At 39.2% G+C, this 13272-nt stretch overlaps 2 protein-coding genes across 3 annotated transcripts in view; one reads left to right on the forward strand and one right to left on the reverse strand.

Moving 5' to 3' along the window:
* LOC140953683 (uncharacterized) overlaps window positions 1-1731 on the reverse strand; it is a 45708-nt gene extending 43977 nt beyond the window's left edge. The window contains exon 1 of the mRNA XM_073403093.1: window positions 236-1731. Coding sequence (XP_073259194.1) covers window positions 236-1598 — 1363 coding nt within the window. The 5' untranslated portion in view covers window positions 1599-1731. The remainder of the gene's footprint in view (window positions 1-235) is intronic.
* A 48-nt stretch (window positions 1732-1779) lies between these two features.
* LOC140953691 (zinc finger CCHC-type and RNA-binding motif-containing protein 1-like) lies at window positions 1780-13056 on the forward strand. Of its 2 annotated transcripts, XM_073403101.1 has the most exons (8): window positions 1787-1871; window positions 1995-2106; window positions 4419-4527; window positions 5573-5601; window positions 7564-7675; window positions 8041-8148; window positions 11806-11903; window positions 12528-13056. In XM_073403101.1, the coding sequence occupies exons 2-8, from the start codon at window positions 2060-2062 to the stop codon at window positions 12739-12741; spliced, it is 717 nt and encodes a 238-aa protein (XP_073259202.1). In that variant the 5' UTR covers window positions 1787-1871; window positions 1995-2059; the 3' UTR covers window positions 12742-13056. The 2 variants fall into 2 exon arrangements, with proteins under 2 accessions (XP_073259207.1, XP_073259202.1); XM_073403106.1 differs by lacking the exon at window positions 1995-2106 and having other exon boundaries at window positions 1780-1871; window positions 12528-13051.
* The last annotated feature ends 216 nt before the right edge of the window (window positions 13057-13272 follow it).

Raw genomic sequence — 13272 nt, forward strand, 5'->3', positions numbered from 1 at the left:
ATGTAGAAAATGGGTACTTGACAAGTCAAAACTTAATGATAACAGCAGCTTCGTGCAGTGAATAAGATCTCAATGCTCAATTGCTTGTGGTGCGTGGTAATAAATAAGCCCTCTAACCCTTCCACTGTAAAAGAATCTTACCGAAAGATGTGAATAATTTAATATTAATGTTCCACTCAATTGATTCATTTCCCTGCAAGCCATTACATGTACATTTAAACAACATACAAATCACCTGTAAAAGATCTTGTCTTCGTTCCGTTGTTGCATATACTGGAGCATTCAGACCACTGTGAAATCACAAACTTGTAGGAGTCATGAACTTTGTTAATGCACTGTTTGCCTTCGTAAAGGATCTTGGTTGATGTGTTGCAGATACTGTAGTAAACCAAAACTCTAACATGCACCTCATCATGCCCTGCTTGTAAATTGGAGCCATATCCCCAACCACTTTTCACCAGGAGTGGATAACCTTTCTTCGATCCATCATTTCTACTTGGAGCCCAGATACGGACTCTGTTTTCATCATAGGCAAACACAACACCTCCGTACTCATTGTTCCCATCATCGTCAGACTGAACTGCACCTTGGGCTTCAAAGACATAGCCCACGTTCCTTCCATTGATTGCTCTAAGTTGAACAAGAACAAGTGACGGCAATTGATTTTTACCATGGACGATTTCCTTGAATGAGTTTTGATCTCTTTGCCCCTTAAAAGGAAACCAATCTTGCTGGAAAGTAGGTGTTGGAAGTTGGTTAACCCAGAGTCGTGCCTCTACTTTACATTTTGAGGCCCTCTCAGAGTTAACTCCACCACCCCACTCCTTACCTACAAAAATGCAGCCAGTGTTATTGTTAACACCATCTGGGGCCCATAAACGCACATACTTTTCATTATATGCGAATATCACCCCACCAAAGTTACTGGTAGGATTTGGATTTTGCGAAGCTCCCACTCCATGAAACCAAAAACCTGCATTGTCAGAGCTTTCAGCAGGGGAAATCCTGACTATAACTCTCTCTGGTAATTTTCTTAACTCGTGATCAACTAGATGGTAGGTTAGGTTTGGAACGTGGGTGTTGATAACAAGTTCGATTTGAAAAGCTGGCGCCGAGCCATCCTTCCATACCTCAACAATAACTTCTGCCTCGTCCGATTCTTGAGTATTTTCTTCGCCTCCCCAGCCGTCTTTCACGAATACAATATGGCCATTCGCACTCGTAGGAGCCCAAATTCGAACAAACTCCGAATTATAAGCAAAAATTAGGCCACCGTAAGAACTTCTTGAGGGTGAAGACTGGCTAGAACCGATGCCATTGAAAGAAAACCTACTGTTGTTTCCTTGCAGAGGCTTCGCATAAACACGAACATAAAATGGATCCACATTCAGCCCATGACGAACTTCCTTAAACGAACCGGTGCCTTGATTTGATCTTAACGTGAAATTAGTTCTAAAGTCAGGTTTCGGAAATGTCTGCAGCCAGTCGCTGTAAAGCACATCATCGGCGAAAAGTTCTCGAACATGAATGGCTGTCAACAACGTCACAACAACCTGTAAGAACTTCAAACCCTGAGGTTCATGCGACAAGGGAGGCATCAGGCCAATTTAACTGTCGAAAACTTTCGATGAATATATTAAGAATGGTCATTATAACGTCGTCACGCCAGGAAGTGAGCCTATTAGCCGCCACAAATAACGAAAACACGCCAAAAACACGAGGTCAATATGTTTACCACGGCGTGGATGTTTTGAAAAGACTACCAGCTTGGTAGCCACGCCGACGCTTTCGACAGTAATCGTCTGCGGTTTCAATATGGCGGACGGGGCTTCACCCATGCGCAACCAGTCTTCGAATAGATAAAATTTAAGGTAAGAAAAGAGCAGTTATGTCAGATTAGAGGGGTCTTTGGATTCCGACATTTGAATAACCACTTCGTTCTAGTAACTACACTCCCAGAAGTTTATCAATAGGACATCAATGTTTATTTTCAGGTCAAGCACCCGTTCTTCCGGCAGCTGATGACAACCTATGGATGATTTGATCTGAACCTATATGCATGACTCGAATTGAAAAACTTGATATTGTCAATGTCTTGAAAGGAAGGTGATCAATATTTCGATCCTTTTTCTCTAGCTTTGGTAACATTAATGAAAATAGCAGATAAAGTCGAAAACTGAAAATTGGCTGCTTGAAATCGAATATTAATTTCTCACCATGATAGGTAAAACTCTGGTATTAATGAATTAATTTAAAACCCTATTACAATTTTGCTCTTCCCATAAATTATTATTTATGCATGCATTACTTTCATAATATTGACATAAGAAAAATCAAAATCAAAATCAACAGATTTACAGCAATGTAGAAACCCCAAAATATTTTTCTTGTTCAATTTCTTGTTCAATTTCAAACTTTACTTGAAGTGATCAACATTTAAGTGCAATTTCACTGCTTGAGTTCGTATCAAAAGGACCTGTATCGAAACAACTTTGTATCAAAACGACCAGTTTCCCTGACATGCACATATTTGTTGGTGGCCATTCACTATATAGGTATGTGCGGTGCCAAAGGGTATGGTATTTTAGCTGTTTTGGTCTGAAATAGGGTATCAATTCTGAAATAGGGTATGGTTTGTGCACTCTAGTCTTGAATTGGTTATGTTTTCAGAAGAAGCTACTTCTTCATCATTACGCGATAAGACCATTTCCCTTTTAATGTTTATCCCAACCGTGTAGTCAGGGGTCAGGTCTGAAACAGGGTATCAAATTAATTTTGTTGATCAAATCTGAAATGGGGTAGGGAAAATCACAGATTTTGGTCTGAAATAGGGTAAGGGTTTCAGGAAGTGTGCCGCACACCCCCATGAAATTTTTGTGGAAGAACCCTTCCACTGGCGTTCAAGGTAGGCTGAAAAGTGTATACATGTATGTAAATAATGTATCAAGTTGGCAGCTATTCACACATTAATTTTACTAATTCATCACAACGACTAAGCATTTTCTTTAGATTGAGTTTGCTTTCTACCTTATTAGTGGGCAGGGTTTGAGCCAGGCCGCGCCATTGCGCCAATCCCGCACTGCAATTGAAATTGTCCCTTAAAAAAGTGGCCAAGGGGACAATTTGTCCCCTTCAAAATTTAGGGAAAAATCTCGAAAGGAAGCACACACGAAGAGATTTAGTTCAGTACAGAAATTGCAAGCTAAAACAGAACATGGAAAGTATATTTTATCATTCTAAAGTCACGTTTCAGTCATGCTCTACTGAACACAGTTTCATGCTCTAACCAAGCATGGTGAACGTGCCTGGCAATCGTTAACATGTCACATCGAAAACATGTTCGAACATTAGAAAGCTTTTTCACTTCAAATCAAAGCCAGAGTGAATCAGGGAAAAATGATACAGGAGAAGAACAGTGTATTAATCAGGAAGAAACGGATGAGGATAGAAGGAAACCAAAAAAATCACGAGATCACATGTGGTTGCGCTATGAAAAGGTCTCAGGCGATGTTCAGCTATTTTTGTCAGAAATCTAAGAAGACAAACCCCTTTGCATCAGCAGAAGGGTGTACAAATTTCTGTCCCCCTAAAAATAAAAAAAATAATGTCCCCCAAAATTTTAGCCAAGGGGACAAATTGTCCCCCAGTGATCAAATCCTAGCTCAAACCCTGAGTGGGTCTTTAATTTTGTGTCTCTTGCAATAATAGTTTATAACAAGTCACAAAATTAAAAGATCGTGGAATCAAAAACTTCAAACCCAAAGTACTTTGATCATCCCTATCACTTGAAATCCACAGTACTCCCCTGGGATGTCAAAGTGATTGGTTATTATTAGTAAAAGCCTCTCACTTGAAATGTAACCGCACAGCAGCAGCCAAAATCAGGAGTTTTATGTCTCCTGCACTAATGGCACCTACCAGTAAGAGTTTATGCTATGTTTAATGTACCAACTACCACTTGTTGCTAAGTGGTAAGATACATGTAGTCTCAAACATAAACTTTCAATACTGCTTCTCTGATAGAAAAGTAATCTCTCCTGCACCTACATTTCTGTTTGGCAATCTCCCATTAGGCAAGTACAGAAAATTCAAAAATTGAAAGCAATATTACAGTTGTTTGACAGAAATGATGAGACCTAAATATCTTTCCCCTTCCCTCCTTCCTGCCATAATTTCCTTACTATAGGGCTCGAAAAAATTTCCGTTTCATGGTCCAGGCAACTAGATTTTCTTGCTGGGGGAATAACTTTTAAAGCTTACTTTCTTATGAAGTGGTCCTGGGCAAGCTAGCAAAATTTGAGAGCTGCTTACCCAAGGGACAAGCAATGGAATTCATCTTTTTTTTAAAATTCATGTGCTATGCCTTAATTAATCAACCTGATGCTCACTTCCGCATTTCGTTTAAATCTCTCTTTTAGAACATTGTTTGGCTTTTCAGTTGTAATGAGTGGAGGACTAGCACCCAGCAAGTCTACAGTGTATGTTGGAAACCTACCTTATTCACTTACTAACAATGATTTGCATAAGGTACATGTCATCATTTTGTTTCCATTCTCTTCCTTTGGGGGGGGGGGGGGGGTGGGGGTGGCGGTGGGGGTGAGGAGAGGACAGGCTTATGCCCCTACAATGTATATCTGTATGTAAGTTTAATAGTATACAAAATGTATAAATGATGGTAATGTTTTATTTAGCTGTTTTTGTCTAATGATGAGCAATGTTGTTGGCTGTTTTGATCTGGATGCTTTATATGTCATCTTTTATATGTGAACTTCAATCCTTTAAGTGTATTTTTTTCCTTTGTCAAACAATGCAACAAGTATGGTAGCCGAAAGTATAATAAAGTGATTCAAGACCTACAGCTTCATTCAATTGCATCACTTAAAAAAAAAAAAAACAGATGGATGCTTGAGACATCTGGGAGCTTCCACCTTTAGAGGTGACTCCCAGGTGTGGGAGACTTCTTTCATGGTGGATATATCTCAGATCCCTGTTAGATATCAGGGTTTAAACAGCATGGCCTGGTTCCTCAAAAGATGGTTAAGTTTAACCCAGGATTAAGCCAAATTTCAAGCATGGTTTTCTCGTCTAAGAAAATGCAACTCAGTGTTACAGAAATAAATACTGTTGAGCCGTTAATATGAGATACAGTAGTGATAACACAAAGTGTTACCCTAAGCAATGTAAAATACAAAAACAGAACAAAATTTCAATCCTGGATCAACGCTAGTCGGCATTTCAGGAACTGGGCCTATATGTTTGTCTGCCATATGTTAGATGTCTTTATGGTCAACAACAAACTTCACATGAGATAAACCTGATGCAGGTAATGAGAAAAACTATCATTCTTGCTCATTAGCAGTAAGTTTGTCCCATGTGAAGTTTGATCTTTGACCCTTATTATATGAACATGTTAAAACAGGAATCACATACAGTTGTAATAAAAATCAAATCCCCATTCATCACTGCAACTTGAGAAATGAAATATCTAGATTTCTAATCAACCTTTAAAAGAGTTATTATTACTGTTAAATTATTATCATTATTAATTTGGCTGTTTTGTTTTGATTAACAGATATTTGAGAAGTATGGAAAGGTTGTGAAGTAAGTAGACAACATATTGTGTTTTACTCCTGAGGGCTCAAAATAATCTTTTGGATGGTGGCCGAACACGATGTCTGGCCAAAGAAATTTATGCTCGGTCTTGTCTCGTAACTGACCGATCAAAATATTGGGAAAAAATTTAACTAATCCTTGTGTAATTTTCTAGTTGACTTGTATATTTTTTACAAAGGGACAAAATCTAAGATTTACCAGTGAGGATTTGGCTGTTTGTTCAAGAATGAGTTGCTACTTGTTTTGGTACTCTTTAGGGGCCTGAGCCATGCCTAAATTGGTCTCTTTCATGGGTTTGATTCTAATTTTACAACATGCATCCCTGTCTCTGTCCCTACCAGAATGAACCCCACCAAGCTCAAAACCCTTTTCACATAGTAATTCTAGCTTTGAAGGTAAGCCAGGTAGAAATCAGAGTGTTTTGGTTGCAAAAGGATAGACATGTCATAAAATTGTTTGTTTTTCCTCTTTTTCTTCCTAGTAAAATTGCCAAGTGCATTGCTAAAGTTTCTGTGTCTAAACCCTAAGAGTGACCAATGTTTAATTTCTCCTTATAATTTATTTGCACTGCTCAATTAAACAAAAAGGTCTTGAAAAAAACATTAAACAAGTGATCTTGATTGTTAAACAAATTTTACCTATCGTTATCATATAGAAAAAGTACGGAGAATTCACGACTTTAGACTCTCTCCTCCGCAGAGACCTCTTTGTATCGTGGGGAGGGCAGGGGAAAAAGAAAAAGAAAGCGCGCGGGGCACGATTTTCCCTCTTCCCATCATACTCCACGCGCTTTCTATTTTTCGATTATTGCTATTTTTATTGGGATACCCAGCGGGAGCCAGCCTCTGCGGAGGAGAGAGCGACTTTAGAATCAAGAAGGAAACTGGAGCCGAAATCTTTCCCGCAGTTGTTTCTGGACTTTACGATCGGACGAAGCGACGGCAGCGAAATCGTCGCTTCAAAAATGAATTTGCGTTCTTTCGGTCTTTATCAAGATTACTCTAACTCACTTTAAGCGAACCCTCCGGGAGTTGAATTTGTAAGAACCATATTCAAGTTTAGAAAGGGAATAAAATTTCGTCGTGGCCTGTTTAAGTCCTGCCTAAAAAGTAAAATTAGACAATTTCACGTCGTAGTCGTGCAAAAGCGGCAAAGAAATGTACAAAAAAGTGTGATGCACTTGCAAAGTCGTTGTTTTGTCAATCTAAAGCAACTGCTTTTTTGCCGTCCCCGTTGACGTTGCCGTCGTTGTTGCTTAAGCTTGGCCATTTTTTTTAACCTGTCCTGAGTAAAACTTCCCGAAGTCTTCGTGAAAAGTTCGTTTGGTCCGGTTTCCCTCTTTTTTCTAAAGTGACCAGGAGTGTGGAGAAAACGCAAGCTAATATTAACGTTGAATTAAGGGGTTACAGGGAAACCAGACAGGGACCTTTAGATCCGAGGACGGCGACAGCAGAGGAAACGTCGCTGAAAAAGTGAATCAGTAGCATTCTTTCAATCTTCATCGCGATTACTCCAAGTCACTAACTTTGTCTTATGTAGGCGAACCCTTCTAACGTTAAATTCCTAAGAACCACATCCATCAATATCCAAGTTCAGAAAGAGGGAGGAAATTTCGTAGTCGCTTGTGTTCTTCCTCTGTACAACGTGAAATTAGGCATTTTCACGTTGTAGTCGTGCAGTGACTGCAAAGAAATGTACAAAAATCGTGATGCACGTGCAAAGTTGTTGTTTTGGTTATTAAACCTATTGCTTTTGTGACGTTCTCATTGCGGTCGCCGGTCGTCGGATCTTAAGGTCTCTATTGCCTGTGGTAGAATCCAATTCAAGAGCTTTATGTAAATTGTTTATCTGTAAAACAGATACATGTACATCATTATTCTCCGTTCCTTTCTGTTGTTGTTTACATACCTTTTTGTATTTGTTTGTTTGTTTGTTTGTTTTTTCTTCAAGGGTTACCATTCTGAGAGACAAGGATACAAGAGAAAGTAAAGGTGTGGCATTTGTGCTGTTTTTGGATCGACAGATGGCCCACAAGGCAGTAACAGCAATAAACAGAAAACAGGTATTATTGGTTTCGTGGTTATCCGTCGCCACCAAGATAAGTCTACTCGCCACCATATATAACTCTGTTTACCTACCAAGGATTGTTACTTCTTCTTCAAGCCTAAATACAAGTCTATCGATCACACATTAATTAATATGCATATGCAAATGCCCGTATTGAATTTGCTCTGTTTGCGCTTTATATTTTGGATAAACAAAAACAAAAACAACTTAAAAGTTGGACTTATAAGTTGGACCTATAAACGAAAATGTTGAAAACGTTTGAAGTTTGTTTCTCCGCCGTTCTTTGCAATTGGCTCTTACATTTATATGTCATGTTACTGTAACTTTGTTTTGCTGAAGTTAGCTCTTCGTTTCTCTTAGATGTTTGGTCGTACGATAAAATGCTGCATCGCAAACGATAACGGACGAGCCACAGAGTTTATCAGAAGGAAGAATTATCCAGACAAATCCACATGTTACGAGTGTGGGGTAAGTGTCTCCGAATATGCCAACCAATCATCCATAATTTCCAGGTTGGAATTTTGTGATGTTACAATTCTTTCCTCTAAAAGTAAATTAAGTAACGCTCTTGTTAATGTGTCCCTTATAATGGTGGAGGTATATTAATAAAGTTTTTCAAACAGTGCACAAAACACGCACAGACTCCAATAAAGTGTGGCAAGCGCGGAACGCATGAGAAGCTACTTTCGACTTTTTCTCCGAGAGACACAGGTTTGTGTCATTTACGTCTGCGGAGGAGAGAGTGCGTGATTTGTACGCGATCTTCTGTGACTTGGTACGCGGGGCAGTGATCATGGACCAGTTAACTTGTAGTTTCCCCCGCTGCCGTTTCTGTCTCGTCACGCAATGCTCCTCCCCTAGGAGCGTTGCGTGACGAGATAAAAGCGGTTGCGAGGGAAACTAGTTGGTGTCTGTCTCCAATATCTCTGTATTGGTAGTGGCCAGTAGTTTTAGCTTCACTGAATTTTTGTGTAAATTCATCATCACTCAAAACGGCTGCAGTCCGCATTATATTATATCATCTTCTACTGACACACATAATTCTAAGTTCAGAACAATACTACTGCTGTTGTGGTAATTTTAACTGATTTTTATGCGTTTTTGGCAGCGTAGTTCAAGAAACTGTGTCACAAATAAATCAAAATTTAAAACGTGAGAGATGTCACAAAACTGAGTGAAACATAAACCAACAAATACAAAAGGAACGAATGAACAAACTTGAAAAAGATTGAAACGGATTACAATTATGGTGTTTGAAAACTTGTTACCCTAACAGTTTTTCAAAGTTCAGTTTCTTTGTTTGTAACGTTTGATATGATGCTTTTGGAGGAATATTCACAAGTAATTCCTCAAGTTTTATGGCGAATAAGGACGCGTAACGGGCATTGTTAGCAAATAACAACGGCCACCTTGGGGACACAAAAAAGTGGCCGTTGTAGAGAGGTTTTAAACAAGAGTCAATGTATGGATTTTTTGTCCGGCGGGACGAAAAAAGGTGGTCGTTAGCGGAGGTTCGACTGTGGTAGCCAACAGCGACACAACCCCTTTAAGGGAAACAGAGAACCCATTCAGTTTCTATTGCTGTATTTGTCAAAGACTGTTGTCAGTCATCTCTGAGGACTAGCGTCGCTGAGGCTCCCCTTTTTAACTGAGTTAACTCTAATGTTAGCCCTACGATACACTCTTTCTTTTTTATAAGAATATTGTTTTTCTGACCCAGGCTGAATATTCCTATTTTTCTGCCGATTTTAGGCTGAAAATGTTCTTGTAATATTCTTAATTATAGCCAGACTGTAGGCAATAAAGCCTGATATGATACTTTATTTGCATCGAACATATGGCTTTTTGTTTTACTTGTCTTCTAGATTTGTTATTTAAAAAAGAAAGAATTTATCGTGAAAAATTTTGCGGTTTCGTTCATGTCTTTTGCATTGTACATATTTTGTACTGCGCAAATACATTACATCTGCCGCTCATCATTGAACATTTGGCTATCGCTAGTGAAGAGTGTTCCGTTTGTTGGCTAGTTTTGCCGGTTAGAGAAAGGAATAATTTTATACAGTTAAGTAAAAACACATCATTGTATTGTATTTACAGATTTTCAACGCACGAAATTATATTCTTTTCACAATTTCAGCCTCAGGTTTATTCTTAAAATATTCTTAAATTTTCGCAAATTTCAGCCTCGATGTTCTTATGAAATACTGATTCTCATAAAAAAGAAAGAGTGCAATATTCATTGGGCCCCTCGTCTCCAGTAATTAAGATTGCTTTTAAGATTAATGATATATTGTTCATGATCTTGATCAGTGGAAAAAAACAATGAGACATTCCCTGACTAACACTCGTGTGGTATTCTAACATTGTAAGATAAGGATCCAAACTGTTATTCATTAGAATCGAAAAAAATTTAAGTAATTTTATTTTGGCGGACAGTATTTGTTGTTTCTTTGTGTTTCAATATTCGTGATGACCACAAGGCTCCTATATTTTCCTCGATTGTATCGTGTCTCCGAATATTCTTTTTCCCAAGGCCTTTAAAACATCCTTGCAATCTTTAAAAGTCATTGAGTAATGAAATGAATCATTGCAAGGTTCTAAGAGGCCCTTGCGAAGTCCTGAATTTGGATTTCGAAGAGTAGAGGCAGAGTAACTCAGTTACAGGAATCTCTAAATTCTACGTTTCCTGAAGTCTATGAACCTAACGACCACTAATTGGCTGTTTGACGTCAGTACTGCAAATTCACCTGTATATTGACTAACTTAAACTACAAACACCTTGAGTGGATATAATTGCCTTGTCTTTGCGGGAAAAGCAAAACTTGTTAGCCGGTATATATCTGTATACGTGTGAATATCATTTTTCCACTGATTTAGATCGCAATCGTGGCCTGAGTCTCTAAAAGCCAAGTTAAGCCTTGAAAAAAAGGGTTGTCTTTGGGCCCGTCTGTGGGAACCCTGACTGTCGAGTTGTGGAGCGCCTTCTAGAATGTTCAAGCGCTGCGCTTTGATTGCTACTAGTAGAAGGGAATCATTGTAACAATGTGATCCACGCGTTCTATAACGTTATGTGCGTGTCCTATCGAGTTTCATGGCTTGCTTAGGGAGACTTATACGCCTGCCTCCTCAACAGGGTCCAGTTCCCAACGCTTAGTGGGGAGCATGGAACGAGCGAGAAGCACGAGTGTGGTATGATGGGAACGACATCAGAGCGAGCCCATCACTACTCCTTTCGCCCCGGCCCGCTCTCCTTAATTAATACCTCAAATGTTCCTTAAAAAGTGATCGCGAGCGACTGGGGACGAGGCGGCTTCCACGCTTTGATTTATCAGAACAAGTTTCATATATTCTATGCTTTATTCGGAATTATAATGCTCGCAGGAAGGTCATGCTACAGTGCGAATGAAAATGAATCAAAAAACGTTTTCTTCGCACACTACTGAGATACAGGTACAGTTTAATTTAAAAAATAAATAAATCAACTGAGAGAAAACATGCATGTAACGATTACTAAGTGCCTGGATTACTGGTTTTCAGTTGACGTAGCGGCGTCCATGTTGGTGGACAAACGCAAAAGCGTTCCCCTTCGCTTTGGAGAAAACGTGTTTGCTAATTTTGCGAAAAAAGAAAACAAAAACAAACAACCAAAAAAACACTGTAATGTTGTGTCTCGATGTGTCAACCAACAACCTGCAGCAAGGCGCCTTGTCATTTCCCAGCCTCCTTCGGGACAGTCAATTTTTTTGAAGGAGTCGTGTCCGATAATACTTTCGAGTCTGTGGACGAAATCCTGTGGTGCGACCATTCATTTGAAACATCTTTGGCTGAACTTTCACATGGTACTATTTATTTAGTATAAAGTTCTAACTGTTGAGTCTGTGGATGAAATCTTATGGCGTCACCATTCAAATGAAACCTCTTCAGCAGTACTGTCACATGGTACTATTTGTTTAGTATGTAGTTCTAACTTTTGAGTCTGTGGATGAAATCCTATGGTGTTACCATTCAAATGAAACCTCTTTGGCAACACTTTCACATGGTACTATTTGTTTTTCAGCATTTTTACAGAGTGACGTTTCTTGAACAGCTTTCATCCAATTTGTATCTTTCGTTAATTCATTATAGGAATATGGCCATTTGAGTTACCAGTGTCCAAAGAACATGCTCGGTGATCGAGAGCCTCCTCCAAAGAAACAAAAGAAGAGGAAAAAACAGGAACAAAGGTGAGAAGTTAGTCCCGGAAAATGATCGCTACTTAAAACCCCAAAAAATAACTTAACATATGTAACACAGCATTCTGTTTGCAGAAAGGTAGATTACCAATCGTGATACGAAGAGATTGTCAATCTAACGAACCAATCAGATCTCAAAGTGAGCGTATGTGTTCGGCGTCAAGTGCAGGAAAAATTGTGCGAGCAAGTATCGATTAATTTTGGTTTTACTTTTGATTGGTTCAGAAGGTGGGCGAGATTTTTCGACCAATCGTAGAGCAAATAGCCTGTTTCAGTCTGTCGGCAGTTCATCGGGACAAGCGAAAAGGCAGGAAAGCGCCTCGGCTAACTTAGTGAGAGCCATGATGGATCGTGTTGCGGAAAAAGAATGCGCGAAAGTTGTGGCAAATCTCTTCGACCGAGAATTTTTTGTTCATCGGAATGCTACCATCATCTAAACTATTTATTTCCACCAAATTTCTGAATTTTACCATGCAATTGAAGCCATAACAAAAGATTTTAGATAATTCCGTGTATTCTTATTCCGGAATACAGTCAAGCGAACGGGCTCTTAAGAGTCTGGAAGAGGCTACAGGGCAAAATCATGTCAAAGAAGTTACTTTCCTATTCTTGCAGGGACGACGAGGAAGAAGAAGAGGAAGAAGAAGAGGATGGTGGTGAAGACCCATATGAATTTAGTTTAAGTGCTGTCATCGACGAGTGCGCCAGAATGTCTTCTCGTGAAGACTCAAACAATCCTGGTGCGTCCAGCTCAAGTGAGGGCACTAATTCGAGAAAACGAAAAATAGTAAAGAATTCTTACTTTAGTGATGAAGAAGACGAGGATTAAGAGCGAGTGTCTCTGGTTCTCTTGCTAAGTTCTGCGCTGTAGATAACAGCCTGGCTCGCTGAGTGTTGACTTGTGAAATCTAGCTGCAAAGCTAAAGTAATCATTTCACTACTCATAGTCTGATACTTCACCGCCAAATCGCTGATTAAGCTCAAGACTTCTCGGAATTGTATTGAAGTAAAGACCCCCACCCACCCACCATGCATAAGTCTTAGGTCAATTTATTAAACGAAAGATCAGCAATTTCATCCGAATTGTCTACATCCTTCTACATCCTGCAGCAAACGATAAACGTACTTCTACATCGTTTCCTGTTCTTTTTGAATATCGTTCTAATAGTGGTTGAATTTCTTATTTGTAAGAAACTTTTGATGTAGTACTTTTTAGTACTTTTGCTCTGTTTTGTTACTAAACGTCGACCTCGTCTGGTTGTTTTTCGCAGGGTGCCTAGCTTTCTCAGTCTCCTTAGTAGTGAAAACAGCCTGGGCTGCTGTAGTATATTCTTAAATGTCACGAAATTTAGAAGACGTG

This window comes from Porites lutea, chromosome 1 (assembly GCF_958299795.1).
Source record: "Porites lutea chromosome 1, jaPorLute2.1, whole genome shotgun sequence".
Taxonomy (NCBI): Eukaryota; Metazoa; Cnidaria; class Anthozoa; order Scleractinia; family Poritidae; genus Porites; species Porites lutea.

Bases quoted from the DNA above. Each gene is read 5' to 3' on its own strand.
- LOC140953691 (XM_073403101.1), top strand. From the start codon at position 2,060: ATGACTCGAATTGAAAAACTTGATATTGTCAATGTCTTGAAAGGAAG. The intron at 2,107-4,418 runs GTGATCAATATT...TCTCTCTTTTAG, and splicing joins GTCAATGTCTTGAAAGGAAG to AACATTGTTTGGCTTTTCAG. The intron at 7,676-8,040 runs GTATTATTGGTT...CGTTTCTCTTAG, and splicing joins CAGCAATAAACAGAAAACAG to ATGTTTGGTCGTACGATAAA.